The sequence below is a fragment of the Carassius auratus genome, chromosome 14 (assembly GCF_003368295.1).
Source record: "Carassius auratus strain Wakin chromosome 14, ASM336829v1, whole genome shotgun sequence".
NCBI lineage: Eukaryota > Metazoa > Chordata > Actinopteri > Cypriniformes > Cyprinidae > Carassius > Carassius auratus.
In genome coordinates, this window is record NC_039256.1 from 7,195,303 (window position 1) to 7,216,541 (window position 21,239).

Sequence of the window (21,239 nt, forward strand, 5' to 3'; positions counted from 1 at the left end):
AAATGGCATGCAATGCTTCAAGTCAGCTGCCGAACAATCTGTGCAGCACCGCATGAAGTTGAACACACCTACTGACAAAACAATTACTAAACATGATAAAAATGATTGGGAAACAATGACAAGATAATAGTGATAAGAAGATAAGACAATGAACCAATGAACATGGCAATTTCACATGAAAGAAATTAGGAATTTAATGACAGGAACTTAAATAAAATAAAAAATAAAAACCTAGAACAGACATGACATATCCCCTCAAAGGGCAGCTTCTAACACCCAAATAAAACAACTCCAGGAGAGTGCTGGAGTGGACGAGAACATGGGGGAGGGATGGAGGGTCAGGCCTGTGAAGTGGAAGCGGGCCTGGATGATGACATGGTGGTGGATCTGAACCTTGGAGTAGTGGACAAGACCATGGCCTGTGGGGTAGAGATGGGCTTGGACCATGAAGCAGTTGAAGAGATCATGGAGGATTTGATGGCTATGGTGGAGCCAGCAGAAATGGAGACCACCAGGATGAAGCCAGTGATGGAGATTACCACCACGTCAGAGCAAAAGACCACTCAGGCAGAGTCGGGAGGCCATAGTGGAGCAAAAATGTGTTTTCTCTTTCATGGTTATTCAAACAGCAATTAAATAATACAGAGAAAGCAAACAAAAATCATTCACATTATCAAAGAACTGTATAAATGAACAGTCTAGTGCCAGTTTAAGCACACACACAAAAAAACACTCTTACACTCTTAAACACTGTTATAATTAGTGAAGCAGTCTATACAATGTTTGATGTATAAATCTCTTACTTATACTTACATCATACATACATCTGCACTTTGTTATTTATGATGTGAGATTTTGCAAGTGCAGAATTCAGTCAAGCAAGTGCTTGCATTGATCAAACTCTGGCTTTTCAGCGATGACTTCTGAACGCGTATGATTGAACAAGTCATTTATAAACTTAAAAGAGTGGTGTGCGATTGGTTTTAGTGTGCAGTGCTGTAGAAATGCATGAAAAGAAATATGATTCAACGTGTGGAGATCTAAATTTAATGCTGCAATCAACAATTTTTATTTCATATTCATTTTAGTTGTGACAACTAGGGCTGGGCTATATGACGATATATATCAGATTCATATTATGCTCTATTGTTTATTTTGTGGTGCCCCAAAATAAATTTTTAAATACATATGTTTACGGCAATACTTTTTCATCATTTGAATGACGGCACTCTTAAATGCATTACATGCATGGGGATGCAGGCAGAAAAGTGAATAACAGCATGCAGGCTCACGTCACGTTGCTGCATGAAAACTTTGTTTTTGCACACGTTTTATTTTTATTTGTTTTGCAGTTTCCATTTTTCTTTTCTCTTTGGAGTGTTATGAGCTCTTGGTGCATAAATAAGATCTGTAAAGTTGCAATTACTAAAGTCTCAAATCCAAAGAGATATTCTTTATAAAAGTTGAGTCAACCACTCCTACCTAAAATGCCTCGTTCTAACACACCCCCACACGTCTACATCACAATGTGGGAAGATTTGCATAACACTGCCCAAATGTTCATGCAAAGCAAGAAGGCGTAACTTTGGTTCTTGCAGTAGTATTGTTGCTACTGCCACCACCGTTGTGGAGATGCTATGTGTTTCATTGTGAAAGCGAAACTACTTTGTTTGGCCTTCCAAAAGAGGACAATATCTGCTTTGTCATGCCTAGAGCTGATCCATGCTGGTCACTGAAGAAAAACATCAACTTCGCACTGTGAATCGCTGGACTACTTTCATTGTGGATGAAGTGGAGTCCAACATGGGGTTTTCACATGTGGTTGCTGCTGGCTGCTCCTTCATCAAATCCGCCAGCCACGCCATTCTCAAGCCCACCAGCTGCCGCTCACTCAGTCTGCTAGCTGTTCCTCAGCTCTAACTTTGGAAGGAGTATAGTATAGTGTAGAGTGTAGAGTAGCGCTTGTTGTTAGTTTTTTCTCCAGCCATGGTTTTCCCCCTTTAAGCATTGCAGTTTAAAACAACTGATTTATGCATGCCCTGTCTCTGATTCTGTGTGAGAGGAGTGCTTCAGCCGTGCATCAGATGCTAATAGGTGTCGCGAGCATTTTTGCCGCTTTATTGGCTTTGAACGATTGCATAAACACTTATATGCTTCTAAATGCCCGGCTTTGCAAGTATCGCATAAACAGTCATTTAGGTCTTAAGGGAACGTAAACAGTTGTGAGAGCAAGTGCATTTGTAAAAGTATATTAAATCCAGACTTTGGTCATATAGGGGTCTTATGGTGCGATATAAATATTTCCTTTCTCTTTGGAGTGTTACAAGCTCTTGGTGCTTGTAGAAGATCTGTAAAGTTGCAAAAACCTGCCAGGGTGAGGTAGCAGTGTTATCGTGTAGACCGCAAAACCTGAGTTTTTGGCTTGTGACGTCGGAGCCTGGGCTGTTATCTCTGCCGACTGGAACCTTTTTCTGGCTTCTGATTGGCCAACATGGCTTTACGGTTGAGATTATATCACCACCTGTTGGTTTGGCATGGTTTTGATAGTGTTTTGTGGCATGCCTCTGCATTTTCATGTGGACAGAGATTTTTTTTTTAAACAGAAGTGTACTAGTGTATGTGTAGACATGGACTCTTACACGCCCCCCTAAAATGGCTCATTCAAACACGCCCCCACATGTCTACGTCACTATTTGTAAATATTTGCATAATGGCGCCCAAATGTTCATGTGAAGAAAGAGGGCATGGTTTCAGTAGCCGGAGCCGTAGCGTCGCGAAATGTCACAAAAGGAGTGTGTTTTTTGGTTGCCAGGGCAAGACAACCCTGCACAGATTACCAAAAAAAAAAAAAAGCAGCATTAAGGGACCAGTGGATGGAGTTTATTTTTACAGAGCATCAACGGAGTTCCCTGCATTTCGAAGATGCTTGTTTTACAAACAAGGCCCAGTTTGACGACGGCTTTGCGTATCGTTTATTTCTTAAGGATGATGCAATCCCAACGAAAAAGGGTCATGATCGTGTGTTGGAACTGCAGGCGGTGAGTTAAACTGCTTAAAATATCTCTGCCTCCTTGTTAGTGCGTCCGCCTCCCATGCCGGAAACCCGGGTTCGAGCCTCTCTCGGAGCGAGTCGTTGCTGCTGCTGCTCTCATTCAGTTTCAGCCTCGGGATCTGATTCTGGATCATAAATAAACGGCTGAATCTGACTGTTAGCCATAGTTTGTTTTGGATGATGGTTTTTTTCCCTCACGGTAATGTCACAGCTTCCACATGCTCTCAACGCAAAAGCTTACTGGTGCTCGTGATTCTTTAGCTCCGCCCACACGTCACGCCTCCAGCCGGTCTTGTTTTTCCGGGAAACATCGGTACAGACTATCTTTCTCTTGTGAATATAATAAAACTAAAGACTTTTTGGAGTTATGAAGGATGCAGTACTACTCTATAGGTACTCAAGATTAACAGGATATTTGAGTGAAAACCAGCATTTCACCCTCCCTTTAAGTATTTGCAATTGAATGTTCAAATGCAGTGTGTGTGTGTGTGTGTGTGTGTGAGAGAGAGAGAGAGAGAGAGAGAGAGAGAGAGAGAGAGTCACACAGTGGATTCAGCTGTCTTAACCTTCCATGGCTTGTGTACTGCAAACTAGGGATGCAACGATACAATGTTTTTCAGAACCGATCCGATCCGATACCAGCACAGTATTTTTTTATTCAATATAGAACACTGTGTTGACCTGATCATCACTCTTTTGTGTGTTAAACACAATCTACTGCATATACACAACTTCATTTTAATGAAAAGTGACAAACGAAAAAATATATAAAATACTATTATAAACTAGGTTAGTGGATAATTCAGCAGAAATTTTTTTACTCTAGATTCTAGAAAAATCACGGGTGCACAATCATAAAATCTACTGAAATATTTTATTTACAAATAAAAGGGAATAAGTCTAAAATCTGGTAAAATGTCATACATTGTTCTTTGTATTATTATAAAATACATTCATGAAAAAACAAGTATACACATTTAGTGAAAGTGACATGACATTCAGCCAAGTATGGTGACCCATACTCAAAATTTGTGCTCTGCATTTAACCCATCCAAAGTGCACACACACAGAGCAGTGATAACACACACACACACACACTGTGAACACACACCCGGAGCAGTGGGCAGCCATTTATGCTGCGGCACCCAGGGAGCAGTTGGGGGTTCAGTGCCTTGCTCTAGGGCACCTAAGTCATGGAATTGCAGGTGGAGAGAGAACTGTACATGCACTCCCCCCACCTACAATTCCTGCCGGCCTGAGGCTCGAACTCACAACCTTTCGATTGGGTGTCCGACTCTCTAACCATTAGGCCACGACTTCCTTTACTGTGCTATACATTTAAAAGACGTTTCTTTTAAAGGTATAGCACAGTAATAAAGTCAGCAACATATGATAGATAGCACAGAACAAGAAAGACTATTAATACTCTTTGATTGAGTAGAAAAGTATAGGGCTTGGGCGTCGTGATGTCATTACTTGGCGTGGCATCATGTTGATGGCCTCCTTTACTGCTACTCGGACTACCGCGCAGTGTTTAGAAGTACTCCCTCTTAGAAGTACTCACTCTCAACATTGAACATTGCAAATAAGGGAAATTTCCTGGGTTAATCATCTAAAATTCAGGAAAAGTTCAACATTCATCTTTCTGTTGCTATCCCTCTACTGACAGCAAATATTCATACAAAACTGCTGCATTAACTAAGCGAGTTGTGAAGCTAGGTCTAACGTGACTTTGCTTACAGACTGACGTGAATTCGTGCTCTCGTAACAACCATGCTTTTATATTTAAAAAGCCAACATCACGCCAAGGTTCCTTTCAAGTAAGCAAAACAAGTCTTTGAAAACATCTGTTTTGCTGGCAAGGGTGTAACAACAGGACAACGGTACAGAGATCGACAGATCTGATGGAAGGGCTAACACGATATTTTACAGAAAAATACTAAAACAGGAAGAGCTCAAATAAGTGAGAACCCCGAAAAAAAGGGAGGGTTGACAATTACTAACTATACTTTTGAAAAACATAGTTAAAAGTACATTTGTGAGTGGTTGTTAGCACTAACAGTTACTTAATTATCAGCTAGGTGGAGCGCAGCTTACCATTGTACGGATTACTGTATACTGTCTGTCGGCTTTATGATCTGTAGCTCCTGAACCCATCCATTTGTGAACTGCACATGAGACTCTCTTGTGCACATGAGAAACTCTTTGTTTGGAATTTTTTATATGGATCCAAACCGTTAATAGTGCCGATTTTGTCCGTATACCGGTCCCCGGCATCCCTATTTGGTGCATCCCTGCAAATCGTACAACCTTTTCACGATTTTAACATCTTTTTTCTTTCTCCCAACTATGCTTCTGCTCGTTCGACTTGCTGAATGTTTACATTTGCGGGGCCATCAACATGGCCGCCACGTCCCAGAATGCAATACGTCCAAGCCCTATTATAATACTAAAGGCGCCAGAGCGCTTATGCACATCCTGTGCTCAGAATGATGAGCTTGAAACAACATTGAGTCACAGTGTGCAGCTGCACAGCCATCTGAGTCCACATAGAAAAGTTAGTACAACACACAAGCTGCTCGGCTCGTGTTCATCTTCAGTTCTCTCTTCACAGCTGTTCAGTCACAGAACTGTTTGAGTAAATAAATTACTCCGGAATATTGGTTTATTTAGACTATTTCGGAGTGTTAGCCGTGTTAAAAAGGTAATTAACTAAGTAATTTGTTGATTAATGCTTACCGTGGATGCGAACCGGTTCAAATGATTCAGTCCAAATTGGTGAACTGGTTCACTAAGAAGAATTGGTTAAACCGAACAATTTGTTCGTGAACTGGACATCACTAGTACAAAGGGAAGAGATATTGATACGCAGTGTATTAAATCTGTGCGTTAGTTTAATGAGCCTTTTCCTTGAACAGTTTTGAACCTCAGTTACTGTTCGCTATTGAAGAGAGTTTCATGGTTTTGACTGTAGTAACCGAAGACACACAGTTTGATTACTGAATGGAGGATGACAAACAGCGGCAGCAGACAGAAGAGTTTATGTGAACTTGAATTTAATGACTTCAATATTAATCTGTACCTCACATTGAACTTTCGAACAGCTTCAGAACACTTGAAATACAGGTACGTTCTCGAAAATGTTTTGGTGGACATTGAGGACCTACAATAATTTACAGTATTTGAAAAATAATGTGTTTTTTGAACATTAAAGCATGTCAACATATTCTGTTAAACCAAATTCACAAAATAATGATCTTTAGGGGAAGCTGTCCAACATTCTTCATGTCTGCTATTCATGTTAATCAAACAAAACAGAGTGAAAATCTCTCACTGATCTTGACTAAATCATTTTGTACTCGAATAAGAAAAAAATAAATAAATAAGGATAATGCAAATAATTAATGATAATGATAATATGGAGATATATATAAATATATATATATATATATATATATATATATATATATATATATATATATATATATATATATATATATTCTTGTATTGGTTTGATATTGACATTGGTGACAAGTATTATGACAGTTAGGGCTGGACGATTAATCGTAAAGTAATCGAAACCGAAATTTAGACCCTCTAACCGACGTTATTTTCCCATGTCGGTTATTTCCTATTAATACTTGCCCCTTAAAAGTGTGTGTAACCACATGATTCTGCCAATCAGTGGCATAAAAGCAAAACACGGAGGTTAACGCTGGTTCAACACATGGTGGTGGCGCGCGAGCGGTGAGCCTTGAGTCTTCACTAAACTTTGTCAGTTGTATTTGTTTTATGGTTTGTACATTCAAGCGATTAGATGGTCGGATGTGTATTATTTTATCGAGCTACCATGTTCGCGCAGCTGCACTGTGGCACGAAAACTCATAGCTGTGAAGATCACGTGCACAGAGGAACACAGTGGTCAGCGCTGTCCTGTAATATATCACTAAAGTATCTTAGAATCTCAAAACTTATTATGGCATATTTTCCTAATTCACACAAGCTATCACTTGTACTGGTACTGTTTACCTTTAATCTTTATTTATCGCTTACACCGAGCAATAATATGTAAGAAATGTTATGAACATAGATAAAATAAATGCTGATAGTGAGCTATGATCGTTCTTTCAATAGGAAAAAATATCCCACCTTTAATAGTCGATCTCAACCGTCTGGCTGAGGCCAGTCTATAAAGACGCTCAGGACAATTGACAGAATGCTGCTGCGTGTCGTCATGAAAGCTTATCATTTTCACGTGTTATTAAGCCTTGCCACTTGCAAATATAACCATTCAAAATACTTTAAAGCATTCAAACACAAGACATAGAAAAGCTGAACGGAGCAGCTGGTTACTTGCGCACTGTGCTCGGTGCACACACGGAGAGAGAGTTGCGTCTCAAAGACAGCAACACTGAACCGACCTCTCATTTGCAAAGTTCTCCTTTAAGTTCCTCCTGCACCTCAACGAACAAAAACAAATCGCAGTTTAAACAAACAGAAAAGGATGTGAAAGAGCCCATGTTCGAAAAAACTTTCAGTTATGTTTTAAGTTAAAGTAAACAGTTGAGAAAATTGTTTTATGTGTATTATATTGGATGCATTCATTGTCTCTTAAAGTGACCACGTCTAATAGGGCTTGGGCGCCGAGTTGCATTCTGGGATGTGGCGGGCATGTTGATGAACAAATAAACAGAACGAACATACAAATTAAACACTTTCAAACAGGGCCCACTGGTACAACCTGAACCGGGGCCCCGCAAACCCCAACTATGGCCCTGTTTACAGTACAAACCTTGTAAGTGAACTATGAGGGCAAAAAAACAAAACATAAACAAAATAATCGTTCATTAATCGTAATCGAGGGAAAATGTTCAATTAATCGAGACTTTAGGTCATAATCTTCCATCCCTAATGAAAGTTTTACGGTATCAAAGATTTTAATATCACAAAAACCTGAATTAAAGAAAAAATAACTATATTGTAATATAAAGTTACTCATACAAGATTTTGGTCATGTCGCCCACCCCGAGAGCAGCCCTAATGGATTTTTGTTTAACTGTGCAGTGATATTTTGTCCCAAGCTCCTGCTGAATTCTTACCCATAGTAAGGCCTTCCCCAGCCTTACACAGGACGATGGTGTATCAAACCTGAGTGCAGTTTATTCCAAATAGAGAAAATCCAAAACCAAACTAGTGATGAGTGTTTCAAATTACTGCTTCAAGATCTTTGCAAATAATTTTTGAACCAGTGTTTTGGAGTGCATATAAAACTGCCAAAGTCATGTGATTTCAGTAAATGAAGCTTCATTATGTCTTTAAACTGTTTTGAAATGTTTCAAAATTTCAGTAGCTCTCCGCCAAACCAGTGAATCATGCAGGTTCAGCGCCCATTGGTCAGCTTGTGTCTTTAGTTTTTACCTGATATGTTTATTCATTTTATTTCATGTTTGTTTTTATAAATTTGTAGATATTTTATTGAGGCATTTGTATAATTTAAAGGTACAATAGTAGTTAATAGTCTCTAACTGGCCTGTTTAGCTCAGCCATCCATAGAACAAACAAATAAGCTCTGATTGATAAAAGACCACATACAGACACAGACACTTAATATTTAATAGTATTAGAACAGAAGATTAGTTAATTGCAATTTATAGATTCTACTTTAATTAAAACATTTGCAATAAGTTTGTAAAAGCTAAAATTTTATGCATTTTGGTATCTGTTTTTGCTGCATTTCTGAACAAGCAAGCATTAACAGCATGTGGAGTTTTAAGAACAAAGAAACATTTGCATAGAGTATAATTGACAGGCAATCTGACCAGTCATAATGCCAAATCTGCCGTTTTGCCCGACAAACAAATCAGACAGGAGAGTAGATAAACTTCGGTGGAATTAAACTTTAAAAATGTTGTATAGACATCTTTCCATGGTTGAAATAAAATATGTTCTGATGTTCATTCATGTTCATTTCATGTTTTAAGTAAATATGAAAAGACGATTGGTTTAAGTGCCACTTGAGTTGTGGACATACAGAAATCTATAGCACTATCAATGCCTAAACATAACACCTCAAACTAATTAGAAGTGGTCAGTGGTTACAAGTTGTAGCTCTCAGAAAATTTCTAATTCACAAGTTGTAATTGCAAGTTTTACAAGGACATGAATGCTTTTTACAAATTTGTATTGCATAATATCAGTAAACACAATATGGCATGAATACACCTTTAAATACTACTAAAAAAAGAGTAGCCAAAGCTAAAGAAAACCAAAGAAATCATGACATATAAATCAAAGGAACCACAAGATCACATGAGGTGAACTTAAGAATTTAAAGACCTTAACAGAACCCAAAACAGATGTAACAGTATTTTGTTTGGGGAAAAACAGTTATGGTAATGACAATCAACAATGTGAAGGCAACTCAATGAAAGAAATGATAAATATCCTGACAATCTTAATTTATTCTTTTTCATTGGAATCTTCCTAAAAATGTACATTTTATATTTTTATATATTATGTAATGTCAATTGTTTTATATTTGCAACAGGAGCTAATGGTATGCATCCCATTGCAAGATATCATTATGTCCCAAACAAAGACCTTTTATTCATGTGATGTTTGTTTACAGTGCAAATAGTCTCCGCCTCAAACATTCTTCTTGTGTTAACCACAGTTATTGCCACCTTTCCTTCTACAGCCATTACAAACAGTTTAGAAGAATTTAACTCTGCATTGGTCCTGCCTTAGTTTATATATTGTGCATAACAGGAGTGTCACCATTTCTTTCTAGAACAGAGGAATAAATTGATATAAATATATTAAAATGCACTTAACCAAGAATCTGCTACTACAGTTATATTACCATATAATGACTTTAATTTGAAAGTATATTGCAAGATTTCTTTGTTATATGGATATATCTAAAACCATTATTTTTCTTGAAAATTACATTAATAATTCCGCTGAAGGTCTTTGACCCTCCACAAGTTATTATTTTTTTTTTGTCCTAAGTGGACTACGTCATTACATTCTCTCCCTATCAACTGTAGGTAAAACTTTCTGGGTATCCTGAAATTTTATTATATGCATAAATAAGGAGTGACCATGGACCTTGTTACTGTCTGAATGGTCACACTGGGTGACATACAACCTCCCTTGAGAAGATCTGGGGCAGATTTAATAGCTTTTGGCCCATGGCCAGCAATCATGGGCTAGGTCTGTTTGGACAAGGCTCCTCAGAGACAGCTACAGCTCACAAGACAGGAAGCAGCTTGCATGGATCCCAGCGGTCAAGGTTGTGAGGAGATAGGAAGGGGGTTGGGGTAGAGAGGGGATTTCCTCGTAAGGGGTTTGTGTCATTTTCAAAAATACTCACAACTATGCTGCAGTCATGAAACATTTAGGTACTAATCTGTTTTTCATATAATTTTAAGTATTTTAAGTGCTTTAATATCTGCTGTCCTGTTTGCTATTGTATGTTGAAAAATGCAAAGTTTGTGTTACAGTAGAATATCAATTTCTGGGGAAAGGGGAATGATAAAAAAACAAACAAATGTAACTGAGAGCTAGGTAATTTATAAAAAATAAGCTAAAAAAAACTGATATTAAGTAATATTTCACTTTTAACCTTTTTAAAGCTTATTTATCTATTATTTAGCTTGACCCACAATTAGATGAGTTAGATACACCACACTTATACCATGGCAGTAGGCTACTGTGATTTTTGGACATGTCCAGAGTCCTTGACTTTCCTGGAATATATCAGTATCAAGGTACAGTATTTAGCATTATTTTGTTGCGTTGTGACGAGTCAATAAGATCAACGCGTTACAAAGATTTCGCGTCTCGCGCTATGTGCGTTGTCTTTTAAGACAGCATATGAAGTTCAAAATAATTCCATTTTTTAAAAAGACTCGCGTGACCAGCTGTTCTTGAAAAAGAAACCGCGTCGTGTGAATGGCCTCTAAAAGCTGGAAGAATCGACGTCGCTTTTGAAACGTCGCGTCGATCATACAGGACGCATCTGTGATATTTACACATGCGCCGTTGAGTTGTGTCTATCTGTTTTATCAGGGTTTTGCACCACCAGCGTTGCGTTTTAAGATGTCAAGTGTGTAAGTGTCAAGTTAAAAATAGTTTTTAAAACGTTTCTTGCGCTCCCCTCATTAACTGTTACATTTTGTCACGAGCTTTTTTTTTAAACGCAAGGCTTCGAATCGACGTGCGCGCTTACAGTGCACCCAGTTTTGTTTATTATAACGACAGCGTTGTAGTTGGTCGCGTCCAGTGTATATGGCTTGTAGGATGATCAGGCGTGGGGAGGGTTTGGCTGGCCAATGCGCAATAGACGCTAATGGCTTGAAAAGCCGCTTCATTCTGCATGATAGTATGAAGACGCTGCAAGTCACAGACGCGTAGCGATTTAACAGAGCTGCGATTACGAAAATATTCCGTCTATCTGATAATAAATGGACAGACCAGGAGCAGAAGCATTCGCGATCCACTTGTCACCAAGGGAGAGCAATTATTGGAAATAATGGGGAATACAACACCCAAACCACTAATAGGTAGGAGATGGCTTGGTTGGCCGTTGGTTCATATGTCTTAATTGTGACAGAAATCGGAAGCATTTTTTATATGCTTTAATGTGGATACAGATGTATAATGTCTTGATTTCTTGTACAAATATAAGGCATGCATAGCTTCTGAACTATATCGGGATGACAGTGCGCGCTGCGTAGGAGTGAGAAGATGACGGGTGATGTTCAAGTTATTCAAAGACGCTTTCTAATTCATTTAGCATAACATCATGTTTTAAGCGTTTTCCCCCTCTTGATGTCGCATGGCGTTTCATACAAAACTATGAATATTTGGAAAGGAAAAATGAGTGTTGCTTTCCTTTTTGTTTAGATATTTCTTATTTGTCTGTATTTAAATGTTAAACAAATATGATTATGTTCTCTATAGTAACAAACGGATTATTTATTATTCTGTATTAAAGAGCCTTATTAAAGAGACCACAAGAGTTGTTGTGCAGAAGATGAGAATTCCCCCATCCATGAGAAACACTTGATTTCTTTCTGCTGAATTCTAATATGTTCACTTACTGTATATTGCATGTACATTGAGTGTGCCTAAAGCATACCTTATGAACACACAGTTTCCATTATCTTGTGCAGATAATATCATTTGTAATTAAAATGTTGAGTAAATGAATTAAAAAATAGGTTTAATTATATATGTTGTTGGCTGATTCTACACTATCAGTAAAGTTAATCATATGGCACATGACCAGCACATAAAAGCTCACAGTGTTCATGTATATCAAAAGGTTAGGGATGATTCACAGTTTCTTTCAGTGGCACTGCTGGAGTTCTGCTGCTCATTGACCCCAATTTAGTTTCAATATTCACAAATAAAGCTCTATCTGGTATCCATTATTTCTCATTGTGTGCTCAGTCCCCACCCTCTTGTAAGTTCTGCTTAGAGCTCTCTGAACTCTGATACTGGAATGCTGAAGAACGTTTGCACCCCCACACAACAATGAACTGTATGTTGACTATAAAATTGGTACATCTATTCATGAATGATTTACTTATTGTCAAATGTGAACTTGTGTCTTTAAATATGATTGAATGTATGGCTTGGCAATGTATGCTGTACAAAGCTCATATCCAGTTTTACTCTGAAACTCAGCATGATTGGGTGTGTGCAATGCTGGATACATTTTTAGAACAGTTTGGAAACACATGAATGCATTCATCTTGGTGGTTTCATCACTTTTTTTAATTTTGGCAATATTAGATGCTGTTGTCTGACTGCCTGAATCATATTGGTATAAGTGCACATATATTAGGAAATGAAAGACAGAAAATTCAAGATTTAACTTTCAGCATGGGTCACTCATCTGTAAAATCTGAGACCTGATTTGACTGTACAAGAGTTAGCATATACAATATTTAAAACTTAAATCCAGAGTAAATTTTCGGCCTTTCAGTCAAAAAATTATTTGTAAATTTATCTCACATAAGATTTATGAGATGGTGCAGTTGTGATCGAACTAATGTAAAGTTGCACTGTTTGGCTTGAAAATAGTACATGTATATTGTATACACAAAAAGCCTGTATGCTGTTCTGTCATACTAATTTGTAGCAAGACATGGCTAATGTAGACATTCAGTTTTGAATTTTTTTTTACTTTAACTTCATTCTTAACATTTATCACAGTATCCTTATATGAATTATGTATGATGCTAATTTGTTTTGCAATGGAAACCAAAACTCAAGAGATATGTTTTTAAAATAAATGTTTGAGTCAGAGCTAGTAGTCTTGTGGCAAGCACTTTGACATATAACTGTATCCTCCCCTCTATCCACCTAGAGATAGTTAAGGTAAATGAATCAGCCATATATATATAAATATATGGCTGATTCATTGACCTAACGGATCTCTTTGGATGTACTGACAAACTGCAACATGAAATACTTGCTCAATGGAAAAACATGTCTCCACCTACATTTTTTTTTAACCTATACATACAATTTAAAGCAGTTTCCAGCTGAAATGACACTAGCCATTAGGTGGTAGTGAATTTGTCTGTGCCAAAAATTTTAAGAACATATGTTTTCAGAGGAAAACATAAAAGATATGAGGCGGTTCTCAGCAGTTCTCAGACAGTTTTTCTTGCCCATGAAATCACACGCTAGCAAACCAGTGAGAACACACAACAAGGAAGACGATTCACAGCAAATAGAGTGTAGATGCCCAAGCTGCTGTAAATCCACTCACTCCAACTCCTACATAACTAGTACATATTTGCAGAATATTACAGTTGTTTGGGAAAAAAGAATTAAAAGAAATAAAAAAGAAGAGTTACATATGCAACATAATGCAACATTTTATTATGTAAGCTTTATGTTGCTCCTCAGATGATAAGGAAATTAATAGTAACATTATTATTTAACAAGTCAGTTTAGCCACATGGCTTGGGTAATGCATGCCCCTGATATTTACTAATTAGTTCTGTTGAACCATTACATTTTTTTTAAATCTAATTTTAATATATGATGTTGATTCATTGCAAACTAATCACACATCAATTTGGGCTGAGAAATTACTCCCCAAAAGATAATTTAAAGTCATAATTGTGTTAAATGAGAAAAGAGTAGACCTTACGAAAAGTAGTTTTAAAAATAAGTATTTTGTTCGACATAGAACTCACACATAAACATTTAAGGCTATAGTGTGGCTATGACAGTTTTTTTGAAGTGGCATTTAAATATGATAGAATGGGTGGAGATACTTTCAAATTGTAACCTATTTAAATAAAAGATTAACATGTGCACACTGATAATGATGAATCATCTTAGGTGTATTTTTAGGAAATAAATGGAAACATTTGCTAATATAGTTGTTTGATAAAAACAAAATGTAAAATAATATAAAATATATAGCTCATTCATGAAACTCTATATGGCGCAGGCTGACTGTTTGTTAATGATGATATTCAGAGAGTTAAATGACTCGGCACAAGCTTATTGGTTCAAGCTGCATATGCAGCCAATGAGCTTACTGCCTTGCATTTATAGGCTGGCTAGCATTGACTTGAGATTCCTGCAGCACGCTTTCAGAGTTTCTCTGAAACCTTCCTCCTTTCCCAGCTCCACCTGTATATATCTGCTACTGGTTATCTTATATGCTATTTGTGCAGCAGCAGTATGTATTAGATACTCACACCATATCGCCATACGCATTGGCAGCAGCAAGTTCCCGTATATGCTTGCAGCAGCAGCAATAATCTATAACTACAGCAACTATCAACAGCAGTAGCAATTTAGCAGCAACGTACTGTAGCAGTCAGATCTATTCCGCAAAGACCAAATACATTAACAGTGTCATATCCATCACCGTGCAAACATTTTCAGAAAGTTGTCATGATTGAAGTAACATTTATATATTTTTAAAGAGGCATTCATGTAAATTCATTTAGTTGAATAATTTAATAACCACTGACAAAGCAGAAATATTCCGAAAGAGTAAAATTGAAAGGTAAAATTTCTGAAAGGTAAAATTATTCTATCACTTATATACAAGCATAAGAATATTTACATGATTTCACAAAGTTAAACTATAAGTTTTAATGAAAGCAAAGATGTCTGAATAATTGGAAATGTTAAATGTCAAATCTACAAACATTAGTCATGTTTCCACTGTCGGCCAAAAGCGGGTGTACTAGTGTGTGCCAGGGCCAGTTATGTTTTTACTGTCACTTCTCTAACAGAAATGAGTCGAACCAGACAAATTAAAGAGTCTATCAAAGCGATGCATTGAAACACGAGCTGAATTCCTCAGGAAGTCATAAATCAGTTCTAGTGCCACAAGAACCAAGCAAGATGACCAACCAACTTGTTCACACAACAGCTTTGAACATTAACACCACTAGAACAATTATTTACAATTTCAATTCGAAGAAGAGAAATTTGGTGTAAAAAATGTGATGTGTTGTTCGTAATGGAAATGCAATGCTGGACATCACATGTAAACCCAGGAGATCAAGTTAAACACTTCATTGACTTCCCCCACCCAGCAGAACCAGACTGAAATTCCTAAGGGGGAAGGGCTTTAAACCTCTGTCTCTACAGAACATCCCTATGTCATGAGAATGGCAAAGAAACTGCTTTTTGTACATATATATGGACCAGAATGAACTAAAAAAGACTTATAAATGAATCAGTCCATCGCTTCACTCCATATTCATTTATGTGTAACCAACACATTTGACTATCATGTATAATCACTTATTGTGTATGTTTTTTTTATTATAACTATGGCATAGCTTAACGATTTGTAATTATGTTTGGTATGTCTGTGATTGAATTTTCGTGCTTGATATTGTCCTGACAATCATTTATTTGTAAAATATATCATATTCGTGTTATAGGACTCATGTCCAAAATTAGACCCTGCCAGAGCAGGAAAACTCGGACCACATGCTTCGTAAGATAAACAAATGATTTATGATACCCCCCGAGCCAAGACAATATCTGATTGGTCAAGACAACATTTGAGGTGTGGCCAACAGGCCACTTTAAATACTTTGGACACCATGAAATCTTGCTTTTAGTTCTAGCCTTGCTCGTGCTGTCAGTCATGCTTTTTAGTGTCTGCTTTTAGTCTCTAGCTATGCTGCTGCTATCAGTCATCCCAGTTTCTAGTCTCTAGCTATGCTTCGGCTAGCTTGTAGCATCTAGCCATGCGGTTAGTCATCATTGTTCTTTGAGCGCGGTTCCAGCGTGTTTCAGCCTGCACGCCTGCAGCTACTTAGCCACGATGAGAAGAAACACAACTTGGTCTCGTCAAATTTTATTTCTTTTCTTTTCCGTTTGAGAGTTTCGTGTTCTGAGTTAAGTTCTGTATTGTCGACCTCGTCTGTGCGTTTCAACTTCAACCTGCCACACGACTCCATCTTCAGCCAACGCCCAACAACCACGGGCTTCCCAAGACGTCACTTCAGCCACTACTGAACTTCTAGCCAATCAACGACCTCGGGATAGCCCTTTCAATGGGAGTCCCTTTCACAGGACACGAAGGCAACGTATCCCCAGATATTTCTTGTGCTGGTGTATCTAATATAATTTTAGTCACATTGAGGAACTCAATGCGAGGGCTAATTACGTGATTGATGGTTGTTCATGTCTATGCAATTTAACGTATTGCTGTAAACTTGGGATTCCATATTTCCATTCTCTTAAACTCATCTTTTCCGAACTTTCGATCTTCCTGCAACTTGTGTGAATGTGTGAGTGCGTGCGTTTATGTGTTAGATTAGTTTATATGTCTTAGATTTATAGAATAAAGCCTTATTCATATTGAAAAGAGAAGTATCTTGTGTTTTGTGCTTACAAGTTAATGTCTTAAACTGCCGATCTTGTTACTGTGCTAATTGATAGTGTTTCACTATAGTTTGGATATTAATATCCAGCGCAGTTTGATGTTAAACGGCTCATTCAGTGAATCGCAGGGCGTCTCATTGATCAGCCGTGAAACAGTGATTCTGTTCAAATTCCCTTTAAATTATTAAATGATTCCCTTTGAGCTAAATTGACCTGTTTCCCTTACACTTCCAAGGCTTGATTGTGCCTCGTCAGTGCTTCCTGACAAAAAGCTTTTTGGCCCGACAAAAACCTTGGGCCAAAGCAGGCAAGCTGGGGCTATAGGAGTGGTTATGAACAAAGGCAGAGTTTTTTTGCGTCTGGAGAGCACCAGTGCCACAGACCATTTCATAAAGTTAAAAGTTATAACATCAGCATTAAATAGTTTTAAAATAATTTTAGTTCAAAAATCACTTTCAGACAGCAGCGAGTGAAATAACTTGATCCAATGTGCATTATGGTCACCATTCAGGGGAGAAATATTTATAAGTGATGGGAAAACCAATGCACGCTAGCCATTAATGTTACCGAAGTAAACATATGACCACTTGAAGAAATCAGATGTCAGCTCTATCACAATTGTGTATTTATTTAGTAACATATCTTTTTACTAAATAAATATTAAATGACTTTTATCTGTCATAAGTCTTGTCTCAAGAGATTAGCTCCGAATATTTCATAAAAATATCATTTTTTTTGTTCAAGAGCTTTTGTAAAAATATAGAAATATTAATTATTTCTAAATTTGATGTATATGCTTTAACTACAAATAAACAGAAAAAGACTCGACTGAACAAGTAGGTAGGCTATGTTCACACCGCTTTATTTCTGTGTGACTAATTTTCAATCCTGATAAATTAATTCATTATGATCAATGTACCACTTATTATTGTAAAACATTGATTCTATTGGATTTAAATCTCTAATGGCAAATTCAATTTGTACCACTGTAGTTGAGGTCAAGAAAAGTATTCATGAAAATGTATTCACAAAAATTTAAGTTATGTCATTAATGACTCACCCTCATGTCGTTCTAAACCCGTGAGACCTCCGTTCATCTTTGGGACACAGTTTAAGATATTTTAGATTTAGTCCAAGAGCTCTTCAGTCCCTGAAGATGAACACCGAGCCAGATAACTAACGAAAGATTGACTCGTTCTCGATTAATGACATCATTTTAATTTTTGGGTGAACTAACCCTTTAAATCGACAGACCTACTAATATATGTAACACAAAACCTGCTTCAAATGTAGGGCTTTTCTGATGTAGCAAGCTTGCTCTGAAGCTCCCCTGGTACTGTATAGCATTACACTTGTAACGCAGAGCTTAAAACACTAGTAACAATCCTTTGAGCACAAAAACTCTTAAAAGACAGCAAAAATGGCACGTTTACTTGAGTTTTTGTCTTACATTTGCTTTTGTTAACAGGTTAGGTTTAGTAGAGGGCTCAGTGTAGGTAGTACATTATTTTCAAACATGATAAAGCATTTACCTTTGAGCGTCATTCGCTAGACATTTCATTTACATGATAAATATAGCAACCAACATGATAAAAATGTTGTAAGATTCACATTCATCTGTCAAGGATAAAACTGAATATGGTTTTAGCGCTCACAGATATTTCACATTGAAAGTATTATGAAATGTGCAAGAACAACAAAAAAAAAAAACTATATAATTTTGAGGAAACGTAAGTAGAGGCATGTTTTCCCACTGCATGAGGGAAAAGAATTGGCATTGTGGGATTTATTAATTTGGGGTAATTTTATGAAATTCAAATCATTATGAAAGTCTTTCACTCCTTTTTTCATTTAAAATTAATATATTATCTTTATCTCTGTCTTCAAATCTTTAGTCATTTCCACTGTATGGCTGAAGGCCTGTGATATACTGTTTGTTTGTAACACTTATAGCAAAGACAGAGCTATAGACTGTGTGTGTGTGTGTGTGCTAGGAGATAGGAGTCAAGTTACTGGACAGTAGTGTTGTCATTAGCCACAGCTCGGATTGGATAGTGTAGGCCTATATTTGGAAGCCATGAAAACCACGCTTTGATTCACAAGTGGCATTTATGGCTCTCATCTCTCCTAAGCCTATACACAAATCAGTGGAGAGCTCTTTTAATCACAGCCTGTGAGAAGGTGACTGTTGTATTTTATGACTCTGCCTTAGATCTGTTGATGAAAAACACATCAAACCTGCCATTTTAACCAATCCACAAACTGCAGTTTAATGCAGTTTATCGCAATGGAATGTAAAGTGGAAGGTGAGACTAAATGGAAAGTAGTTATATACTTCTATATTTTTATGTCTATTCTTCTGTTTTTTCCATCAAGAAACATGATGCATGTAATGTCTTTTTTTTGTGGACATCTTTGTTAAATGCAGTGCTTATATTTTACTGAAAGACAATGAAAATCATAATCATAATGACAATGTGCTGCGTACATCCTCAATTTTCATGAAGAATTCCGATAACTGTGACACACCCTCACAAAATACAACAGCAGATGCTACAAATATTTCACTGGTTTGGTATATGGCAGTATTATGTGTTAAATGCATTTAGATATAATGCTTAACTTGGTAAACGTGGCATGGTACATTTCACTGTTTGTACATACTGTAGATTAGAGCTAATCAATGCTTAAACAGTAGAGTTCAAAACATTTGAACAAATTGACCCTTATGATTGGTTTTGTGGTCCAGGGTCACACACACACACACACATAGTATGCACAAAGGAAATATAAAAGATATGCATAATTGTCATGAAAATATATTGTCATCATGCAAAAAAATCTTTATGCTTATAAAATGATCTTAATTTTCTTTATGTAAAACGTCCCATTCTTCTGATTTTAGTCTGAAATATAGGCTAACCCACACATTCATTTAAAAAATTCATCAAATGTCATTATTAGGCACAGATTTAACTTAGATTAAGTATTTGAGTTTGCACTTTTAAAGTGCTATGAAAGACACATCCAGTTTTTGTTTGCTTTGATTCAAAAGTATGTGCATTCATCATTATACTCCTTAGTGCTGCTGATTATATGCCATTGTTTCCTGGAATGATGCCCTTGACAGATGCCTATAGTGAAAACCAGTCCACTTCTACATTTCACTACACAGACTTAACAACCATAGAATAAAGGTTATACAATGGTATCCAAAAGTTTCATACCACTATTATAAATGATCTTATTTATTATTACATTGTGTTTTCAAAGCAAATTCATTTTGTGTAAAAGTTTAATTTAAAAAAAATGAATTAGAATTATGGAGATTCTAAGTGATTTTTCAGAATCCTATCATTTATTATTCCTGTTTAATTTTTATTTTTTTTTGCTTTTTCAATATAGTCTTTTAAAGTATTTATTGAATAATTTAATGATAAAGGTGCTAGGTGTCTAATAAGAAATAAATGTGTACATCTATTTATATTTGCCATTTGTGTGTATTACATTACATGTATGTTGTGGTTTTTTACTTGTATCTAATGTGCTCTTATGCTTTCATTTAAACAGACACCAGCCTGCAGCATCGCCCAGTGGCCAGTCGGCAGTACTGCACTGTTTCCAACAGTGGAGTTGAGCGACGCACCTCTGCCCCTCCAATCAGTATTGAGTCTCCTCGTTTTCACCCTCGGGCCAAAGGCAAAAATATCCGACTGGATGCACAACTGCGCCGGGCCACCCGGAAGAACAGCTTCTGCAATGGCATCACCTTTAGCCAGCGTCCTGTGCGTCTGTATGAGAAGGTGCGGTTGCACCTCTCAGGTGTTCACACAGGCTGGAGCGGAGCTCTACGTTTTGGTTTCACCAGCTTAGACCCTAGCGAGCTTGCCATAGCTGAGATTCCCAAATATGCTTGCCCTGACCTGGTGACGCGGCCAGGATATTGGGCCAAAGCCCTGCCTGAGAGGCTGGCCACGCGGGACAATGTTGTGGCCTTCTGGGCTGACCGACACGGCCGGGTCTTCTACAGCATCAATGATGGCGAGCCTATCCTCTTCCACTGCGGTCTCAGTGTTGGCTGCCCGCTCTGGGCCATCATAGACATCTATGGAATCACTCAAGAAGTTACTTTACTGGGTAGGTGTTTAGATAATCTAATTCACCTCTGAAAATTCAGTCTTTCATCAATAATGTTACTGGAAACATCGGCTGGTATAGGAGAATATTTGCTCTCAGTGGGTTTGTTACCACACTAGTGGTTCTCTACGTAGTACCAAAAAGTTAAAAAAATATA

The 21,239-nt window shown here is 37.3% G+C and overlaps 1 protein-coding gene across 7 annotated transcripts in view; it reads left to right on the forward strand.

The window, feature by feature from the left end:
- The window catches only part of neurl1b (neuralized E3 ubiquitin protein ligase 1B), a 70,658-nt gene that overhangs the window by 41,609 nt on the left and 7,810 nt on the right, over nucleotides 1–21,239 (forward strand). For 6 of the 7 annotated variants that reach the window (XM_026279716.1, XM_026279717.1, XM_026279718.1 and 3 more), the window contains one exon: nucleotides 20,516–21,082. In XM_026279716.1, the coding sequence (XP_026135501.1) occupies nucleotides 20,516–21,082 (567 nt within the window). Of the gene's footprint in view, nucleotides 1–11,188; nucleotides 11,620–20,515; nucleotides 21,083–21,239 lie in introns of those variants that run through there. The other variant, XM_026279722.1, reaches the window with a different exon arrangement.